The sequence below is a fragment of the Carlito syrichta genome, unplaced genomic scaffold (genome assembly GCF_000164805.1).
Source record: "Carlito syrichta isolate Samal-C Ts95f unplaced genomic scaffold, Tarsius_syrichta-2.0.1 Scaffold304521, whole genome shotgun sequence".
Taxonomy (NCBI): domain Eukaryota; kingdom Metazoa; phylum Chordata; class Mammalia; order Primates; family Tarsiidae; genus Carlito; species Carlito syrichta.
The window spans coordinates 598,340-621,560 of record NW_007248617.1 but is presented as its reverse complement, the minus strand read 5'-3'; the positions used below and the strand labels follow the sequence as shown (position 1 = coordinate 621,560).

The 23,221-nt window shown below is 41.7% G+C and overlaps 1 protein-coding gene across 1 annotated transcript in view; it reads right to left on the bottom strand.

Moving 5' to 3' along the window:
- The window catches only part of AGPAT4 (1-acylglycerol-3-phosphate O-acyltransferase 4), a 136,430-nt gene that overhangs the window by 89,276 nt on the left and 23,933 nt on the right, over positions 1–23,221 (bottom strand). The window contains exon 2 of the mRNA XM_008060123.1: positions 5,849–6,115. Coding sequence (XP_008058314.1) covers positions 5,849–6,026 — 178 coding nt within the window. The 5' untranslated portion in view covers positions 6,027–6,115. The remainder of the gene's footprint in view (positions 1–5,848; positions 6,116–23,221) is intronic.

The following is a 23,221-nucleotide window of genomic DNA, read 5'->3' as shown; positions in this document are numbered from 1 at the left end:
CATCCCAGCACTCCAAATTCTCACTCCCTCCTTACCACCATGTGGCCTTGCCCAGTAAGGAACCCGTAGGTTATGCATCAGAGTTCTCTGAAAACCATGAAAATTGAGTGGCAGGCTCGAACTCACAGAGCTGGTTCACAGAAGCATGGAATTCACAGAAGCATTGAATTCACAGAAGCACTGAATTGTCTCCATTCTCTTTCATTTTACTAATCCTTTCCAGGACTTTGAGGTCATCTGCAGGCCCCTATTCCCTGCTTTTTTGTTGTTTTTTTAACTTTAACATTAATAGGTTCTCCTAATCTTTGCATGGTTGTGTGGGTGGGTGTGGTTTTTGTTTTGTTTTATTTGCTTGTTTGTTTGTTTCTTTCCCACAATATCAGGGAGAAAACAAAAACAAAAACATCCAGTTGGTCAGGCACCATGGTTCAAGCCTATAATCCCAGTACTTAGGGAGGCCACTGCCCTGGGCAACAGAGTGAGACGCTGACTCAAAACCAAAACAAAATAAAGCAAAGCAAAGCAAAGCAAAACAAAAAAACCAGCCAGCCTTGACCACTGAAAGGAAGTACCTATAGAAACCTAGAATAAACTCAGTTTAGCCTAGTCTTTTTTCTTCAGCATAACCACTTTTGCTTAGACTTTACCCCTGACACGCTTTGAATCTAACACAGATTAGACATAGATATCAATAGACCAGTTTTAGAAAGTGTTCAGACATTTTAAAATTACATTCCGCTGCAGGCCAAGCTACCACACTCCCTTTTGGTCAAGGAGTTTGTGGATTGCAAATGTCTGACAAGTCTCTTGCAGGGAAACCCTCTCCCCTTGTCTCCTCCCATGTAGCCTACCACCTGAGGGCATGAGATGCTACAGACAGGCAAAGTCAAGATCTAAGACTCACGTGGCTACAATCAACATCAAAGACCCACGGCCCTGGACATTTCCCTGGCCTAAACCGCCTTACGCCAAAGGCCCTCAAATATACCTAGTTCTTGGTGCCACACTTTCCTCTGAGTGTTGGGTCTCCTTTCCAAACTGTGAAAGGTGAAGAATAAACTTTACTTCTTTCTACTTTCTTCCTTGCTGCAATCTTGCATTATTCCCGCAACACAACATTGGCACCGGCACTGGCCCACCTCCCCTTCAGTCATCTTTCCCTGGAAATTAAAGGGCATATCCTGTGCAGTGGAAAGGTAATATACTTCTACACCTTGCCGCACTTCCTCCAACTTTCTTCTTTCTTTTCGCCTTAAAGAAGGGGCTGACTCCACCCTCCCCCCTAATTCAGCCTGACTGCCTCTCCTCCCAGCCTGATTTAGCCTTTCCTGCCTACAAATCTAGGCAAAAATAAGACAAAGTAACTCCCTAAAAACCAGTCATCTAGATTAAATTACCTTCAAGCTGTTATTCACAAGGCTGGTCCTTGCCAAGAGACAAAAATTCTTGACTTGGGTGTTCTGCTGGTAACCAGACTGTCTCCCTGCATTTTGTCTCTATCTGTCATTTATAACGGTATGGCCTTCTGCAGAGTTTCACCACGCCAGGGCAGGTGACTGCTTTGAATTTACCTAGTACAACACCAAGCTCTTAACAAACATTTCATGATAAAAGGGCCAGTGACATAGCTCCGTGAGAACAAGAGAACAGTGTGATGTCCATGTCTCGAGGACACAATTTATTCTGTCTTGTCCTTAGAAAATCATCTGCACACTATGGCTGTGCTGATTTTCTAAGCTTAGAGTGATTCTTATGCCAGAAGACACAATTAAATTCCATGAACAGTTCTTATCTTAACTTGGAGGGAAGAAGAAGAGAGCTGAACCACACAGAAGATGTAGCGTGACCTTCTATTCAAGCTAAACTGTCCACAAACTATGGCCTGTCCTAAACATTGTCTTTTTTTTCTTTGAGTTGGGGTCTCATTCTGTTGCCCAAAGTGGAGTGCAGTGGCACGATCATGGCTCACCACAGCCTTGACCTCCCAGGCTCAGGTGATCCTTCCTCTTCAGCCTCTGGAGTAGCTGGAACTACAGGAGCATGCCACCACTCCAGCTGATTTTTTGGAGAGATAGGGTCTTGCTATGTTTCCCAGGCTGTTCTTGAACTCTTGGGCTCAAGCAATCTTCCCATCTCAGTCTCCCAAAGTGCTAGGATTACAGGCATGAGTCATCACACCTAACCTAGCATTCTGTCTTTTTACAGGTCTCTGGTTTTTGTGAAACACTCAGGGTGTGAGGAAGCCTATCAATTATCTGGATTAAATAAAAAGAGGCAGGAAAAGAGAACGCTCTGCTAATGAACACCTCCTAGGATACCAGAAATGGAGAATCCTGGAGACGGTGGGAACGGCTCCTGATTTGAACTGACTTATCACAGTGATGTGCCCTGGAGCCACGCCTAGGATCGGTCCCCCTCTACTTCGACCATGTTCTCTTTCTAGGAGCCAGGAGTGCTTCTCTAGAGAGATAAATATTCCCTTCCCCCTTCAGATCATTAGAAAATATCTCTGTCTCTGCTATTGTTCAGCCTTAAGCCCGTGGAAGCTCTCCTCCAGGGAAGTAGGTACAGGGCACCCTGGGCACACCTGGGCACACCTGGATGGAGGTCTTCTAGATCTTTCCATAAAATTAGACAGTCTGCCCTTTATTCTACCTTGCACTGAGATGTCACTGGTCTTGGATGGTTCGTTCTTGAGTTTCATTTGGAATCTGTCCTAAATAATTTAATTAATTTGTGATGGATAAAATTCCACCTTGCTTTCTGAATTTGTGACCCATCTTAATTTCCACCAGAGGTAAGTAGGCTAAAGCACCCTCGGACAGAGCTGGGGCATGGAGTCATATGCTTGTACTTCCAGCTACTTAAGAGGCTGAGGTGGGAGGATTATTTGAGCCCAGGAGTTCGAGTCTAGCCTGGGCAACACCACAAGACCTCCGCCTAAAATAAAATAAAATAAAAACATACAGTAGCTTATTAATGATGCTAGTTGTGGGTCTGTAAGAAAAGAAAAAAATAAAAAAATACACGTTAAAAAAAATATCTACATGGTCCTGTCGTAACCTTAATATGGTTTAATACACCTTCTTTACTTCTAGACTCCAAATGAGAAACCCAATTCTTATCCATCTGCTTGAAATTTAGGTTGGGGTTATGACAGTGTAAAGATACAGGACTTCACATTGCAAACTGACAGATTTTGGCTCTCCATAGGTACATGCAAATCATATGAATGTAGGTTTCAGTGAAAACCGTAATCAGCTCTGCTTTGTTAGATATAAATTCTGCTCAAATAGAAACCTACTGCTAGTGGGCAAAAAGACATTTACTATTTATAAGGTGAATCTCGGTCACTTATCTCCTCTCCCTTGACTATTTCAACTCTTCTCTTGTCAAATAGCTACAGCTTCTGTTCCATCTCTGACTGTCTCTGCCCTGCTCTGATGTGTTTTCCCTTCTACACACACCACTGTAGAAGCCCATACAGTGGGAGACCAATGGTAGAGCAAAGTATATGACAAGGCGCGCACATTACATAGTATTGGATTGAGTTGGTGGTTGTACCCAACAGGCCATAGTCATGTGGGTCGAAGATGTTGTTTTCTGTTATAACTTGACCTTATGATCTCATGAACATTTTCAAGACATATTTATAGAAAGCATTCTAATGCAAGGCATAGGAGGTTTTGTACTCAAAACACATCAGAATTAGTATCAGACATATTTGCTAGTTCTGAGTTGGTGGGAGAAATCATGAATAAGAATGTTTCTATCATTGTGTGTCCCACTTGTTAGTATTTAGAAGTTTGGCAAATAAGAACCGATTGGTTGAGCAGTAATCCATTTGGATACTTGGACATAGCCTGTATTGTCTGGATTCGAATTCAAATTTGATTGCTTTATTTAAAGGTATCAGTAATTTTGGACTCTTGGCATAATCTAAAGTAGCTGAGATTTTATTTAATTATTTTAATTTCATTTTAATTTAATTAAAATTAAATTTTGATGAAAATTAGTTTTAAGTTACATTTAATTTAAATTTAATTTAAAAGAACTATTTGAAAAGATATTCAGATCCACATATTGATAATGATACACTGCATTCTCTACTTTTCAGAATAGGTATAGGCTTAAGACCAATCAACAGCAACAACAAAACACATCTCCAAACATCCCAATACACTGATTCATCTTTTTCAAGTGTCGAAGCTTGGGCCAGTCGAATTAATCATGTGTAAAATAGCCTAGCATAATCAAACACACACAAACACATACACATGCACAAATGAGTATATATAAAAGTGGAGAAATCTGAGTAAGGTTGTTGGATTGTATCTGTGCTAATTTTTTGTTGGAATTGTTGTACTCCAGACATGAACGATGCCACCATCAGGGGAAACTGGCTGAGGGGCATATGAGATTTCTCTGTACTATTTCTTACAACTACACGTGAGTCTACAATGACCTCAAAATAAAAAGCTGAGGAAGAAAACAATATAGTCTATTGCCACTTAGCTTTTAAAAAATATAGGTATCACCCACCCTACTGCCCATCAAAAGTAGACTGAATAAAGAAAATGTGGTAGCCCAGCGCAGTGGCTCAAGCCTGTAATTCCAGCACTTTGGGAGGCCAAGGCAAGAGGACTGCCTGAGCTCAGGGTTTCGAGACCAGCCTGGGCAACTTGGTGAGACCTCGTTTCTACAATAAATCAAAAAATAAGCCGGGTGTGGTAGCGCACACCTGTAGTTCCAGCTGCTTGAATGACTGAGGTGGAAAGATTGCCTGAGCCCAACAGGTCAAGGCTGCGGTGGCTGTGAGTGTGCCACTGCACTCCAGCCTGGGCAACAGAGTGAGAATCCGACACACACACACACACAAAAGAAAATGTGGTATACATACATGATGGAATATTATTCAGCCATAAAGTCAAAATCACGGACTTCTCAGCAAAACGGATGGAGGTGGAGACAATCATTCTTAGTGATCTATCTCAGAACCAAAAAACCGAATACCACATGTTCTCACTCATAAGTGAACCCTGAACATTAATCACAATAGCACAAGGGATGGATCAGCAGTCATAGGACACTGCCGGGGGGGCAGAGGGGAGCACATAACAATACAAAGGGTACCGAAACCAGGGAAAGTGAGGACAAGTTGGAGGCCCAAACTTTACCTACACATACATTTCTTATGTATCTAATTCTGACTTGTACCCCACATCTTTGTTTTTTTAGACCGGAAAAATACACTTTATTTAGAAAGCAAATTAGAGAGAGAGAAGAGAGTGGAGATTTGCTTCCCCAGGGTATGGGAGGGGGCCAGAGCTTAGGATAACATTGACTGGCCATAGCTCAAAGAACACATATGGCCAGACCATAGCTTAGCAAGGCAGTGGCCACCACACATCTTTATAATAAAATAAAGTAAATAGATAAATAAATAGATACATAAATAATAGATGTATCATTTACCTATCCATACATACAGAGAGTCACATGTATACACATACACACAAAAGAGCCCCATAGAGATGCCATTTCTGAAGGATAGCCAAGAAATCATCAATACCAATGGCTTCTGAGACAACAACTAGAGAAACAGCAATAGAACACATAGCCATTTCCCCCAGAATACCCTTCTGTACCTGTTGAATTTTGTGTATCACTTGTCTAAAAAATAATTGTTTGAGGAGTGAGGGCCAAAATAACTATTTCAAACGTGAAGTAAAATGAAAAACAGCTTAGCACCCAGTCAAGGCCCAGCGAGCCCACACCAGGAGCCACCCCTCTGATATACACGTTGGCAAGGAAGGTGAAAACCCAGAACTGCCTGCCAGAGTCTTACGGCTGGAGATGCAATAGGACAGTCTGCAGTTGATCCTCCGGAAGAGCTGCTTGTTGATTGGCCACAGGACCAAGGTGAGGAGCTGAACGGCATTGATCATGAGCCCCGAGGCAATGAACACGTAACAGAAGACCAGGTGGCACAGGAACTGAGACTTCAGCAACCCCGCGAGGTCCATGGTGTGTGGTTGCTTTTATTCAAAAATAAGTAAATGTCTGCTGCAGAATGTTTCCAGAAGGGAGACAGATCCAGGACTCGGAAGAGCGTCTAAAACACAAACCAATATTAAACGTTGACAAAAGTAAAATGTGCTTTTATAGTCGGCAAAAATTTCTCTTAAAATACATACACACACCTGAAGTTAAACTCTTGGTACATCAGTTGATCTATTTGTATTTAGCAAACATTAGTGTAGTGCTTACTTCCTGCCGGGCACAGTCTGAGACCTTAAATAAAAATAATCCTTTCTGTAATTCTCCCAACCTCCTCTGAGGTCAGTACTTCTGTTACAGACAAGGAAATTGAGGCCCCAGAGGTGATGGGACTTGGCCAGTTGGCAGCTTCCCAGCTAAGCCAGGACTGAGCACTTGCGGAGCGCACAGTCCCCTCCCACTGTCACCAGAGCTATTCACAGGACAGGCCACACCTTGAGCTTCCCCTCCTCTGTCATCCCAGCCTGAACCCCACCCTCATCCCCAGCCCCTCTCCATTTCCCTCCACTTTTTCTCATCCTCAGACCCCAGCTCACCCCTTACTTCCAGCAGGATTGCCCTCAACTCAAACCTATCCTGGGCAAGGACAGGGATACCCCTAGGGTGGGCTCCATCCCAAGCACCTAGTACTAGTGAGGCATTTACTAGGTTCTGCTGTTGCTCCTTGAATCTTTCACCTTCCACAACTAGACAGCCTAGATCAGGATTGCGTTGAGGGTCACCATCATCTCTCCAGCACCAGAAAGCCATCATGGGCAAACGGTGGGAGCTTCATTTTTAAAAAAATATTTGTAAAATGACTTAACGAAGGTAGACAAGGGTTAAACTTTGAGGATATTGATGAATACAAATAACGGAAGGTAAGAAAACCACCTCCACTGCACCCAGCCCCTCCCTCGTCACACATAAATGCCAACACACACACACACACACACACACACACACACACACACACACACACACACACACACAGTCACACATCTCCTTAAGATTTACAAAATCAGAAAGAAACTCAGCACACTCGGAGCAACCAGACTCATGGTCCGTAATCTGGCTCCAGCTTCCAAACAGGATAATGAGATGACTTTATGGTTTACAGTTTCTTTTAAGGAGAAGGGTAAAGTGGAGTTTTGAAGACTCCAATGAGAAAAAAATCTGAGAGCAGTGACCTAGCTTTTCCTGCAAGCAGAATAACATTGCAATCTACCCCAGAAAGAACTCGAAGCGCAGGACAAACTCTAACAGAACAGTTCACTGATCCTAGATTTCTTACAATCTTTTCTTTGAGTCAGGGTTTTACCCTGTCACCCAGGCTGGAGTGCAATGGCATGATCACAGTTCACAACAGCCTCGACCTCCTGGGCTCAGGCGATCCTTCTGTGTCAGTTCCCGAGTAGCTGGGACTATGGGCACACACCATCATGATCAGTTAATTTTCTGGAATTTTGTTGAGATGAAGATTTTTCTGTTGCCTAGGCTGGTCTCGAACTCCTGGGCTCAAGCTATCCTTTCACTTTGGCCTCCCAAAATGTTGGAATTATAGGCATAAACCACCATGCCCGGCCAACAAGCAATCCTCTCGTCTTGGCCTCCCAAAGTGCGGGAATTGCAGGCATAAGCCACCACATATGCTAACAATCTTTACTAATAACACCAAAAAAATGAACAATCTGAATACAAATGGTCCTCAACTTACAATGGTTCCGCTTACCATTCTTAACTTTACGATGATGCAAGCGGGATACGCATTCAGTAGGGAACTCACTTCAAGCGCACACAGGACCCTTCTGGTTTTCCCTTTCTGTACAGTATCCAATAAGTTACAGGAGATATGCAACATTTATTATCAAATAGGCTTTGTGTTGGATGACTTTACCCAAGGGGGCTAATGTAGGTGTTCGGAGCATGTTTAAAGCAGGCTGATGATGGTCACTAGATCAGGTGCATTTTCATTTTTGACCTATAGTGTTTTTCAATTTACGATGGTTTTATCAGGACATAACTGGTCACAAGTCAAAGAGCACCTGTAATAATTTCAGACATATTAGTTTACTTTAAGACTTCCATGAACCCCACAAAATGAGTATTCTTATTATCCCATTTTTCAGATTAAGAAACTGAGGCAACTGCTAGGTTGGGTGACTTGTCCAAGTTTCCCACAATCAAAAACTGATCTTGAGGCCCGGCTTTAACTCTAAGCTCTCTCTGTACACCTGTCCAAGCTGTTCTGCTCCTGGGATGTGAGGATGGGCTTATCTTGTGACCTTTGCAGAGCAACCCAGAAATTACCCCAGGGAAAAAGCCCCACAGCCTTCAGTGAAAGTCACAATCACATATTATGCTCAGAAAATGGGGCTCGCCCCTGGGTCATCTGGGTTGGCTTTGAGGACGTTCTCAGTCAGGACCACAGTCACAAGAGGCATGCTGACACTTGTTCAGACTATCTGATGGCAGGCTGCATTCCTGTGTGATGTTTATACATCTCCTATAGGAGGAAAATGGGAAAGAGATTTTGGCCTGATTTCCCTGAAATCAGGTTAGCGAAGACATCCTATCCTCTGGGGCCCAGAAGTTTTACTCTCTGACACAAACCCAAGCCCTGCAGGGTCTGAATCATCACATCTCAGGCCTTTCCCAGACAGCATCTCCACAGACACTTTCAAGTTGTAAAACTCACTCCTTACTTAGTTTCAACACTCCGGCTCTCCCTCTAAGAAGCAGGCAGGAAGCTGGCATCTCACCCTCAGTCACTTGACTTCAGGAGCCACATAAATAGGAGGGATTTTCATGAGTTTGCAGCTTGACAGCAGTTACAGTCTGATGTTGAATATTCATGCAATTTACTCATTGTCCCTGGATTAGCCACTAATAGCTTCAAGACAATCTGGCCAGACAGTGCGGTGCTTCATTGGGTTCTGGAATCTAGCATTTGTGGCAAACCCTTTGCTGATTTAACACTAAAAAAAGCAAGTTAACTGACATGGGGAATGCAGGGGATTAAATTCTGCCTTTCTCAGTTTCCAGTTCAGTATTAGGGCATTATGAAGAAAATTTAAGGGTTTTTTTTCCTTGTAAAATTTCAAGGACCACCATGCCCTCGGATAAAACCCTCACTAGTACTGTAGGAACCAGAGTGTAACATGATAGTGGTGGTATCTAAGGTAGAATCATAAACTAGCCTAGGTCTGTTTGGGGTCTTGGATTTCTACACATATCCTTAAGTCCTCTTTCCTAGATGAGTGTGATGGTCCCTGTGGGATTGGGAGTTCAACTGCTTGGGTTTGAAGCTCTGTTCTAACTCTGATGATGTATCTTTGGACAAATTAACTTTCCTGAATCTCAGTTTCTCTATCTATAAAATTCCAAAGAGGCTATTGTCTTTGATTTTGTGAAACTTAAGCTGATTCTCAAATTTATATCCAAAAGCAAAAACAGACTGGGTGCAGTGGCTCATGCCTGAAATCCCAGCACTTTGGGAGGCCTAGGTGAGAGAATTGCCTGAGCCAGGAGTTCAAGACCAGGTTGGGCAACATGGTGAGACCTCATCTCTATAATAAATTTAAAAATTAGCCAGGCATGCCTGTGGTTCTAGCTACTACTTAAGGCTAAAGTGGAAGGTTCACCTGAACCCAGCAGGCCAAGGCTATAGTAGCCATGAGTGTGCCACTGCACTCCAGCCTGGGCAACAGAGTGAGACTCTGACTCAAAAAAAAAAAAAAAAAAAAAACCAAAAAAAAAAAAAAAAAGAACAAGGTGAGAAGTGCTCTGAGTTGTTGAATAATTTAACTGACTTTAGTCCTAAGGTTGATTAGTAAAAGAGATAAGACTGAATTATTTAGGGGAGGTGTCTAATGGACCAATATGTGATGTACGTCTTAAGTTTATTCCTGATAGAAGTTGAGGGGAGAGGTCATCGTTCCTATCTTGAATAAAAGAAAGCTTTCTCTTCTGATGTGGCAATTAGCCAATTTTGTATCATACTGAGGGGAAAATGGTATAAACATCTGACCATAGATGAAAATAGCTAGAGAGAAAACATTTAAAAATACTTTGCCTGTTTCCCTTTCAGCTTTGTAAGTACCTAGAATGTCATGGAAAGAATCTTTCCAGCAAATCCACTTCAGTAGTTTATTATGTGAGGCAAGAATATGACCAGTAATTGTATGCTATTTCTGAGACTATCAGAGTTTATGAAGTTTTTAAATCAACAAATAACTATGAAGCTGTTTCTATGTCATATATCTGTGAATAATGAAATTTCTTATCAAGGGCAACAATAAAGAACTCACGGGCTCAAAAAACCAGAACTGATATGACCTTTTGCTGGATTTTAGTACTTTCAAAATGGAACAGCAGTGATGCACACATCAGTGAGCTCAGAGGAGGAATTTACCCATCACTATCCCTTTTCTTAAAAGTCACTCACATGACCTTGAGAACTGACCCCAGGAGTCTGAAGGAAAGGGTATCCTACTAAGCATTCTCCTTCAACACGTTCATGAAACCACCTATATACAATTAATATAGGGCCATGGGCAAAATCATCCAAGAGCCCTGAGCCTTGCAGAAGTGCAGCTATGGTTAGAAACTACCAGGTCAGTTGTTTCTAAATTTGCCTTCAAATCAATAAAGAGAAATTGATTATCGTCAGAACCTTCCTTGGGAGGGAAGAAGCTGATAAACAGATTTTCCCTTAAACAACGAGCCTAAAATGGCACAAATCTCTTTGATGGAATCCTAAAGTCTGACTAGCCTCCGGGCTCAAGCAGTGCTAATTTCCAGGGACTCCATCTCTCTCATGCTTCTATAATGGCATACTGCTGGTGTCAGCAGCCAATCTTCTCAGGGTTTGCCTTCTAGATAGCATCTCTACTGTAAAACCTAAGATGTAGAAATTTAACATCTTAGTGTTTGAGCTGTTTTTCAGACTTTGCACTTTGATGGACCTGAGGCCCCATCCTAACTCAAAACACATCCCAAAAAGATGGTTCCACTGGTCCTGTGATGCACTTTCCAGAAACTGTCTCTGGACATTTTCAGTTTACATCTCCCATGACAACATCATCTCCAACCAATCAGTTCTCAGTCCCCTAACCACCAAATTCCCTTTAAAAAGCCTAACCTCTGCATTATCAGGGAGGTAGATTTGAGAAATACCTCCCATCCTCCTCGCTAAACTGTTTTATGACATTAAACTCTTTCTCTACTGTGACATCTGCGTCAGCCTCAGTTTTTCTGGGCAGTGGGCATATGAACCTGGTCAGGCAGTAACATTCCTACAAGGAAGATGCAGCTGCAGAGGCCAGCCTGGGCATCTCTGAGGGCAGGTGGAGGTGACTCAATTAAGGTTTAAAGCCCATGGTAGCTATGGAGTAAAAGGCAGAGGGGGGATTTTCACTGCATAGTGAATCCCAGACAAACCACGACCCAGAGAACTAAGGCAACATGAAACACAAGACATTTTAAAGAGAAATCATAATAATAGGGGGAAAAAACCCAGGAAACTCCTATTTGGATATGCTATCTAAATTTTCCAGAAGGTAGAGTTAATGAGCTTAATTGTCATTAGAAATCATAATAGTACAAGGAACAAGCTTAATCTACCCAAATCACCTTTATTTCCCAAGCTGCTAATAGTTTAGTAGATTTTGAGTTTAATCATTTGGCAAAGTCTCTGACAGTTCTTGAGGGTACATTAAAAACGATTGGCCATGAGTCTGTGTGAAATTAGTTCATAGCGATTTGAGAAAATTGGTACTCATTGTTAAGTCTGGGGGTAGGGTCTTACTGAATGCCAGAAGGAGTTACCTTCAGCTCCATTCAGATGTAAAAAGTGAGATTCATACAAGGATGGGAGAGAGATAGGAGTTGAATGCATAAAGGATGTTTGCTATAAGCCAACAATATAACAAAGGGGTTCATTCAGCTGGTATAGACCTGCAGAGAATACTAGAACATACAGAGTGGAAAAAGTTCACAAAGAAGCATGATACTGAGTTGTAAAATAATAATGTGTGCACATGTATCATTCATATCTACATCTATTTCTACATTCATAGCTATGTACTAATAGTGGCTAACTTTGGGAGGCTGAGGCAGGAGGATCACTTCAGACCAGGAGGTCAAGGCTGCAGTGAGCCATGATTGTGCAACTGCACCCCAGTCTTGGCAACAGAGTTGCTCTAAAAAAAATATGTACATTGTGGTTGAATGTTAGTGGAAGAATTATGACTGGTTTCTTCTTTCTTCTCTGTGTTTTATCATCTTTTTCAATGATGAGAATGAGATCTGCCCTCTTCTGGGCAGAGAACTGGATGGACCCCAATTCCCAGTTCTCAAGGTTATGTGTGGTCAGATGATGGGCATACTCGATGAAGGTGAGATGCTTGCAGGTTTCTGAGGGAGAAAAAGGATGCTGCTTGCTGACTTGATGAAAACCACAACCACAGAGTGATATGCCCTGTTTAAGTGAGCAGAAAGGGACAAGTTCACACTTGTCACCCCAGCACCTTGTGAGGCTGAGGCAAGAGGATTGGCTGAGCCCAGAAGTTCAAGACCAGCCTGGGCAACATGGCGAGACCTTGTATCTACAGTTAAAAAAGAAAAGTAGCCAGGCCTAGTGGCATGTACCTGTTGTCCCAGCTACTTGAAAGGCTGAGGCGGAAGGCTCACTTGAGCCCAGGAGGTGGAGGCTGCAGTGGCCATGATTGTGCCACTCTACTCCAGCCTGGGCAATGAAGTGAGACTCCAACTCAGGAATTTTTTAAAAAGTGAACCGAAAGGTGATCAGTCAGATAGTCAGCAACAGACAAGAGATGCTCTGAACTGTGCAGGCCACCTGAGGCCACTTGGAATCCAAGCACTGTGGCTTGTAAGGGATGACACAGCAAGGTCGTCAGAGCTGATCCTGGTGAGGAAGCCGGAGAGTCAAGCAGTCCTGGCTACACACCCAAGGGCAGCCCTCGATAGCTATGCAAGTTGCTTAATTCCTTAGCCCTCGGTTTCCTCATCTGTAAATCAGAGCAATACCATCAGTCGGAGGCGATGGTGAGGACCAAGCAGAAAACTGCCCGTGGCACGCTTCATCCAACGCCTGGAGCAGGAGCGCCCAAGAAAATAAGAAGGCCAAGACGAAGCAGCCAAGATATGTTACTCTGGCATTTCTGGGAAAGCCAGTAAGATAGAATTCAACTCAGCTTTCCTCTTTCTTACTATATATCTAGATCCTGACTATTTTTTAAAAATTTACTTTGAAGCATATTAAAGCATCCACCCCCACAGGTTTTCATTCTAACCTATACTTTTCTACTGATGACTCAGAAACAAGAAATGAAGCATCCACAAAAACTCACATATACCTCACAAGTGTGCTCAGGGGCACACTTCTCAGGTAGTCTTTCTAAAGTTCTAGGGACATGGAGAGTCAGGCATGCACACGCTAGCACAGCTCTTGGCCTGGGCCCCTGATATACAGCAGATGGTACCATTTGCTGCCTAGCCTATGATAGTGGAAACATAAACAAATAAGATAAAACCCAGGGTCTACCCATGAGAGAATTCTAACCACATCCCCTCACACACACATAGAGCAGTCCCTTAAATTGTTAGGTCAGGCAACAAACATCTGAAACTTAGTTAAGACATACACTGCCTTATTCAATTTGTGAAACTATTAAATAAACATGAACTCAGTCACACAAGCATGAACTTCAGTCACACTCAAAAAGAAGCTAAAACTGAAATGGTGTCAACTGTCATTAGCTGTATTAACATGCAGGGGCGCCCAAAAAATGCATACACATTTTCAATATGATGTTCGCTCAAAAGATGGTGTTCATCAAATGAATGCTAATGTCACCTGCAACAGGTAAGATAGTCAAAGAAAATGGCGAAGCACAATTAAGCGAATGTCATATTACACATTGCTATTGTAATTCAATTCAACTTTGAAAAGTAATACATAGATAACAGTTCTTAAAATGTGTATACTTTGTTTGGCACCCCCGTATATTCACATTACAGCACTCAGCCAGGTCAAATTTAGAGAACAGGCAAAATTGTCTTCCTTCCAAAGAAATCAATCCAAGAAAAACTGCTGAAATCATGCTCATGCCCAGTTTAACATGATCATTAAAATCTAAATACCATTTCATTTGGAAGCTCTTTTGACTTCAAAATCCAGAACAGCTCACAAAACATACAGAAAGAGATAAAAGAAATGCAAATTCCTTTATACTATTTTTTAGCATTCCAAACTAGGTTGTTGTTTTTTTTTTTTAAAAAAAGGTCATACTCCATTCTACAGAGATGAGGCCAAATGGACCTCCTTGCCTCAGTCTGAGTACAAATCCTCTACACCTTTCTCGTAAGCTATTGGATACACATGACCAGTGCTTTAAATGTCTTCAAACCACTTGATCTAGTAAACCAACTTCTGACAATTTATCCTAAGCACAAAATTAACTTTTAGAGAATTCTCTATGTATAAAGATATATATATATACAACTACTGTTAACAAGCACCAAAAATTAGAAACAACTCATATTTTTGATATGGAGAAACAAAAAAAATTAATTATGGGATACCCACTGAATGGAGTAATGAAGTGTCACTATGAATACGTTTGCAGTAAAATGCACAAAATTTCAGTATGATATTAAGTGACAAAGGGTACACAATTATATACATATAGAATAATCTCCACTCTAAAATCAAGTTTGAGGGGGGAAATTGGGAGAACACTTTCCCAAACATTAACAGCGCCTATCTTTGTGTATACATGCACACACATACACACATGCACATACATGTACCCCCCCCACACACACACAGCCCACACATGTACACTTATGTAGGTCAGTCCACCTGGGACCTGGGCCAGGCCCAAGACTCTAGCTTCTGCATCTTCGTCTATAGGAAGACATTGACAAGGTGAGCTCCAAGAGCCCACCACATCCCACAAAGGGATGCCCTCCCCATGAAGGCTTTTTCTTTTATTTCAGTGCATTCTTCCTCAATAGTGATGGAAGGACCCAACCCCACTTCTCTTCCCCAACTCTCATCTGCAGAGAAGTTCCCCTGTGGGCCAGGTTGACCAGATAGAGAAGAGAACAGAAAAACTTAAGGCCTTTGCCCAGAGAGCAGCAGAGCTAAAGTGAGGATTGTTGAAGAATCCTGTTTCTTGGACCAATATTTTTGATCTGTAGGACAGAGAAAGCCATGGTGCCCCCAAGGAAAGAGGAGTGTGTACCATCCCAGGAGAGGTGAGGGAGGTAGAATATTCAGGTTGCAGCCTCTACTATAGATTGGATGAATTTAGCCAAAGTCTTCACAAGGACAGCAATCACTTCTGCAGCCTTGGGGAGATCACCTAGCACCTAGTTTTGACAAACGAGGTCAAGTTTAGTTTCTGGATTTTTTGGAGTTAGGTTTACCAATGGCCCGAAACACAACAAGAGAGAAAGTATTTATGGTTGAATTTAACTGCCTTTGGGACCATGTCTAACCAAAATATTCCTCAATTAAAAAATCATCACCGTCATCGAATGGTATGGCAGAAGCCTATATAAAATCAGCTTATTTTAGAATTTCATAGAACAGTTCTCTGTCCAAGATCCCTGGACGGTACATGATGTCCATTAAAACAAACCAAACTCTGAAGAAGCCATAAATCATGCGCAACTTTTCCATCACGTCCTCTAATAAATAACCATTAGTCTCTCTCCAAAGTCCAGTTGCAGAATGCTGAGAACCTAGGTGTACAGGAAACTGATGCATCTAAGTTTATATTTAATAGTTTGTTCTGAGTAGCTTGTGAGAGGAAAACAAATTCTGAACAGCTTTTATGTTTAACCCAAGGAAACCTAGACTCAGAGGCAAACACAGATGGATAACCTAGGTAACTTTTTCTGTCATGAGAAGATGGAAAGAAATCAAATAAGGTATTCACTAAGGACTTTTGTACTTTTAACTTCTACGAGATGAAATTATTTGCCACTCAACATCACAAGGTTTCTGAATTGTAAACAGTGCAGCGAGATAGTTTAATAAATATTTAGCATACATCATCTCATTGTCACAAAAACCCACCATGGAAGGTATTATCATTCTGATGTCATAGATGAGGAAACTGAGGCTTAATTAGACTAGGTAACATGCAGCTAGTAAAGAGTGAGTTGATGTGGGGGCTAGGCATGGACCAGTCTCATGTTTTGTCAACACTGCCCATGAGATGAGAAGCCCGAGATGGCTAAACCTCACCATAAACTTCACCCTTCATGGGACCTTCCATGTTTCCGCTCATGGTCTCATTTCTGACTTTTGAGGGTAATTGTGAGATTTTATGCTGCTGCCTTCTGCCAGCCCTGGAGAGCCCAGTCACATCCTCCTTGCAGGTAAAAGGCCCATGGTCTCCTAACTGCATCCAGCTCTCCCCACAGTCCTTGGAGTCTTCAGGGCACTGACCTTGGGGTGGGTATGCTGTCTGAGGGCACCAGCTGACTAGCTGCGTTCCCAACAACCAACCAAGAGTGCATGAGTTATTTTCAAATGTGCTCAGTGGAAGATATATATATATATATATATATATATATATATATATATATATACACAAACACTTTTTTTTCCTGAGTCAGGGTCTGTCGCCCAGGTTGGAGTGCAGTGGCATGCTTACAGCCACCACAGCCTCAACCTGCTGGGCTCAGGCGATCCTTCCACTTCAGCCTTCCAAGTAGCTGGAACCACAGATGTGTGCCACCATGCCCAGCTAATTTTTTAATTTATTGTAGAAACAAGATCTCACAAAATTGTCCAGGTTGGTCTCAAATCCCTGGACTCTGGCAATTCTCTCACTTTATCTCTCAAAGTGCTAGCATTACAGGCATGAGCCACCACTCCCGGTCAATTTTTAAATTGTTTTTTGATCAAGAGGATGTCTCACTATGTTGCCTAGGCTGGAAGGAAGGTATATTTTTAAATTATGTCCACTCTATGGAAATTTCCAAAAAATTTTACCAAGTCCTGATGAAAAACTCAATATCATGAAATCCCAAACTGAAATGAAAACAGAAAAATTAATTTTCTTAATGAGGAAATTTCATATGATAATATTCTGATTGATCAAACGTGGAAGGAAAAAAAGGACCAGGTATGTTGGCTTGAAATTGTTATGGTCTGCATCAGCATCATGGCTGCCAAGGGGCAGTGACCATCAGCTCAGTAATGAGCCTGTGAGAGCTGGAATGACATGGGGGCTGAGGCTGATGGAGGGGCAGCGCTCTCCTTTGGGGGGGGTGCCAACCACTTCACATTGTGGGCTGCAGAAACAGCGTGAGGTGGTTGGCACCCCCAGCGGGCACTAAAAACAAAAGAGGGAACCTTATTCAGCATATAAACCACCTCCACTACGCCTACCATCACCACGACAACGTGGTCAGAACTGGCACGACAAGACCACGTGGCCAGAGCCAGCGTGGAGAGGCCCCATTTACCGACTGTGCAAACTTGGGCAAGCAGCTCATTCTCTCTAAGCCTTGGTTTTGCATCTGTTGAATGAGGTAATAATCCCTGCTTCCCAGGAGTTTTGGGACAATTAAGTGCATGAATTTACAGAAAACAACTAGCACACCACTGGCCGCACAAAGGACCCCATGCCACACACACAGTCCAAGCTCCTGCTCACTCCTAGGCTGTCTGGGGCCCGTCTCCTCCTCCCTCAACTGCTTGTCCATGGCCCCCACAAAACACCCACCAGCTTGTCCTATTCTCCACTTGTGAATCTTATGATCAATTTGTTTGTTTGAATAAAGATTTTTCTTGGGTGGATGTGTTTTTCCCCAACATCCACACAACTCTAGGATGACCCTGAGTACAAGTGACCTAAAAAGTCAAGCACAAAGACCCTCAAAGCCCATTCACACATTTTGGGGTTTTTATAGAGGCAAGGTGTCACTACATTGCCCAGCTGGTCTTGAACTCCTGGGCTCAAGCAATCCTCTCGTCTTAGCCTCCCAAAATGCTGGGATAACAGGCATGAGCCACCACACCTGGTCCCCACTCAAAAGTTTGATTCCCATCCCAAAGGAAGGTAGGTCAAACCCTTTGGTTTTTAGACTGTCTTCGTAATAATGGATATTAACTGTGAATTCCCTACTTAAATCTCATTGAAGAAATGAGTTGCATATATGATGTAGCCCTCGTTTCTACCTTGTGAAAGAGATATATAAGTTAGTATTGAGAAGGCCAAGACCATCCTCACTTTTATGCGAGTGAATTGCCTGAGCTCAGGGGTTTGAAATCAGCCTGGACAACTTGACGAGACCTTGTCTCTACAATAAAACAAAAATGAGCTGGGTGTGGTGGCACATGTCTGTGGTTCCAACTACTTGGAAGGCTGAGGCAGAAGCATCTCCTGAGCCCAGCAGGTCAAGGCTGCGGTGGCTGTGAGCATACCACTGCACACCAGCCTGGGCGATAGAATGGGACTCCAACTAAAAAAAAAAGTGTTTCCGCCTCCCACAAAGAAGCATGAAGACTTCTGGATAGGGTGAGGTTGGGGCTGAATGGCCAGTGTAGACAGGCATGTTCCTAGGTCACTAGCAAATCACAGCACTCAAAAAATCTAAAAATTAGCCACGCATGGTAGTGTGCCTGTAGCCCCAGCTACTCAGGAGGTTGAGGTGGAAGGATCATCTGAGCCTAGTAGGTACTGCACTCCACTATGGGCAACAGAGTGAGATTCTTGACTCAGAAAAAAAAAAGGAAAAAGAAACAGAAATAACCAAGTGGCGGTTCTTTTTCTTCTGTCTCAGACACCAGTAACTGGACTCTTTTTCCCCCTGTTGTCCCCCTCTCCATCCAAGAAGTGCCCTTGACCCTTGAGTTCTTAGATATCCTGTCGCTGCCAAACCTATTTTCTGGTAGAAAAACATGGGAAAATGGGAGATCAATACAGCTGGATTTTAAGTCTCTCATTTCTTTGAATTTCCTAAAGGATGCCAACTGAAGCCGGACAATTTCCCCAACTTGATTCATGCATATTGGACCCAAGAGAGATTCATCAGAAAACAAATGCACTTTAAATGCATTTCTGACATGAATCATTTATTGAAGACAGACTTGAAGGCTGTGAGTGCCCAAAATAAGTTGACTTACAGTATCCTCGTTTCTAGATAGCTCTGAGATATGACCGTAGGAATACCAAAGTACTCAGACTTGAAGGATGCTTTCGGGTCATTATGGACTGACTGTTCCTCGAAAAGTTTCATTAATAACAGCAGCAATAAAGCATGTGGTGAGAACGTCTCGCTCTCTCTTTTCTTACTCCAGTCATCAAGCTCACAAGAAAAGCTGCTCGGGGAAGCAGTGAGATTCTTTCCAACTTCTAAGTAGAATCCAGGACAGAGTTGTTTAATTCATACGTACGTTCATTTGTCCATTGATAAGTTTATTCATTCATTAGGTTTTGTGTCCACGGAGCTACTCATTCATTCATTAAGTTAAAATTTCACTGATTCAGCTGAGTGCAGTGGCTCAGGTCTATAATCCTAACACTTTGGGAGGTTGAGGCAGGAGGATTGCTTGAGCCCTGGAGTTCAAGACCAGACTGGGCAATAGCAAGACCCTATCTCAAATTAAAACCAAAAAAATCATTGATTCAGCATTACGTTAGACTTCTGAGCACACACACAAGGGATTCTTAGAGAGCCCTTCTCTAGGTTTAAGTAGTAAGTACTGTGTCCAATAAACTAAAGCACTTACTGAGTAGTAATATATCCAGGCCCAGGATGACTTTCACCCCTTCCACCTCTTACAGAAATAGATGCTTGAAAATGTTGATTCAGTCTGAATCTTTAAACGATGTAATATAAATTAACCTTCATACTGGTAACTCTGAATCATCCAAAACAAAGCAAAGGAATCGCATGAACTGATAAATCTTAGGTTAATTTCTCATTGTATTAAATACGGAGCAGATGACCCGCTGATCTATTCTCCCTGCAAAATCCAAGCACATCAACCCATGTAACTGCTTTCTAAACCATCATATTGTGTAAGTAGCAGAGTCCTCCGCCTACCAGTGCTGAAATTGCATGGGGAAACCTATTAAACTGACAGGAAAAGAACTAAAATAAAAGCAAATTACCCACCTAAACCCCTGTAGGGAAACTCAGATGTTGGTTGAAGAACACAGAGTTGACTTTTCAAAAAAAAAAACACAAAGATTCTTCTATTAAAATACAAATTCAGTGAAAGTAAAGCAAATTACACTTAGAGCTATAAGTCACTCAAAACCAGTGACTTTTTGAAAGATAATTTTCCCCATTACAACAGGAATTCATTATAAAAAATGTGTAACGTACTAAAATGTAGAAATCTTATCACCTAGAACAGTCACTGATGGCTTACTTTCTTCTATTCTTTGTGAACGCATAAAGTTTTTTCTCTTTTTGCAAGACAAAATCACTACAGAGGCTTTTTTTATTTTTAAACATACAGTAGTTGAGATTTCATGTTAAATCAATTTTATATGCCCTTTCTTAACCTTTAGTGTGAGATCATATTCAATTTTCATATTCGAATATAACTATCCTTCTCAAAGTTACATTGGACATATAATTATTACCTCAGTGCCTAATTATTATATATTCACAGCCTTTATTTTTTGTTTTTTGTTTTTTAAGAATAAGAAATGCAGTGAGGCAGTTCTGGCATAAAGTTTTTTGTTTGCTTTTTTGTTTTTGTTTTTGTTTTCGTGTTTTTTAGAATAAATTACCAGAAACAGAATTTCTAGATTCCGGAAACAAACATGTTAAGGTATCTGGTGACTATTCCCAAACTACTTGTATTGACAAATATTGCCAAAATGTTCAAAGCTACTTATAATCTTACCAGCAACATACAGAAATACCCATTTCACAACATGTTTGTCAGTAATAAGATTCTCATTTAAAAACAAATTTAAAAAAACTAAGTTAACTCTTCATACTTTAAAAGTTGTGTCTCATTTATTTTAAACTGCATTTTAGAATGGCTATGAAGCTGCCTATTTCTTAACATTTATCAAACTCTTACTTTTTTCTTCATAACTTTTCCATTTTATCAATCATTCATTTGTTTCTTACATATTGGTTTGCATGAACTCTTCATATATTAAATAGAATAACATCTCATCTATTCCTTTTTTTTCCTGTTCGTTTGCTTTGACTTTTAGCTTATTGGAGGAGTCTGAATTATTATGAAGTAAAAACTGTCATTTCTTACGTAATATTTAAACTTAGAACGGTCTTCCTCTTATGCTTCCTTCTTATCCTGCAAAAGACTGATAAATGTTCATCTAGCTTTTCTGTAATTAATTTAGCTATTTGATCTACCTGACGTTTTATTTTTGGTTACAGTGCTCAGTAAGGATCTAAATGGATTTATTTCCAAATAGCTAACCAGTTGTATGGAGTCATTTATTGAAACATCCTTTCCTATTCCACTGATTCATACACAATTTCATACACTGAATACTAACCAACAGATGAAATGGACTGAGGGTTCTCTGCTCGTTTTGAAGATGAGAAGGCTGACAGGCGGGGAGCGTCAGGTGACCATCACTCAGATGGTCAGGGACAATGGAGGCTACTCTCAGCTTGAGTGCCACCACCCCTGCCACCCTCACCCCCCACCTTGCCCACCCCTGGTTGGAAGGCGCTTTGTTTCCTTTGCCTTGTTTTCTTGGCCTTTCCACCCTCTCTGGGAGGCTGTGAAATGTCATCTGTGTCACAGATCAGCCTTCCCAGGCACTGGTTGGAGACCCACAGTTAGTACGAAAGCTGTGCCTTAGAACTGCCATGAGCGTATCATGCCAACATGTTCCCCAGTGGGACTGAGGGAACAAGGTGGATGCTGAAGCCACTTCCCAGGCCTTACGTTTCCCAAAAATGGCAGAAGTGCTCTTGATACTCATGAGGGCATTGCTGGCTGCTCTGATATTTTGCAAGTCTACCTCTAGGATGGTTTCTGCAGGAGGGAAAATAAGCAGAGACGGAGAGCTGTTTAGACTTTTTAAAGGGATACGTTATCTGTTAGCGATTAGGGAACAGAAGCCCTACAATGGCATGGAGTTTTATCTTCTTGACTGGTGTTTCCCAAGCATCAAACAGGAATGCACACAGCAGTAGGCAGTGCAACAAATCCTCAGAGGCCCCTGGACCACTCTCCTTTAAAGGCCCAAGACATGGGAAAAATTGAAGGAGTCATGGGCAGATTCAAGGGTGGGGTTCTTACAGAAGGAATAAGTCCTTTTTCCAACCCAGACATTTATTTGATTAATGGTACTTTTGGTAAAAGTGAAGTAAAAGTTTCACATTAGGAATTCCTAAATTTTGGGAAATTCCATAACAAACTAAACGGATTCTTTGTGTCTTGACTAAACTAGGCATTAATTCAGCCTCTGCTTTTAGGTTATGAGCTCCTTCAGTGACAAATATATTATAAATGAATTAGAGATAATTATAAATGAACAAGTAGAAAATAATTGTAAAATTTAAAAGGAAGCCCCAGCAATTTTGCTTCTCCTAAAAACTCTTCCCTAGCCGGGCTCAGTGGCTTAGCCTGTAATCCCACGCCTTTGGGAGGCTGAGGTGAGTGGATTGCCTGAGCCCACGGGTTCGAGACAACTTAGTGAGACCTCATCTCTACAATAAATAAAAAAAAATTAGCCGGGCATGGTGGTACATGCCTGTAGTTCCAGCTACTTGGAAGGCTGGGGCGGAAGGATCACCAGAGTCCAGCAAGTCGAGGCTGCGGTGGCCGGGAGCGGTCATTGCCCTCCAGCCTGGGCGACAGAGTGAGATTCCAATTCAAAAATAAGAAATAAAATAATAAAATAATAATAATAACAATAATAAAAACTCTTCCCTGAGAATATAGTTAATTAAGTTGGAACAGAACAACTGAGGAAAAGAACCAATCTAAGTGCATTTAGTGACAGAAATGATGTTTACAATATACAGAGTCAACACAAATATATATGGTAAGATTCAACTTATATAAAACAAGTAAATAGTATATCTCTATACTTAGAAAGTAGCCTAAATAGCAAGTCATCCAACGTTCTCCTTATTGTTAGATGTCTGAAATTTTTTTTTTTTTTTTTTTGAGTTGGAGGCTCAC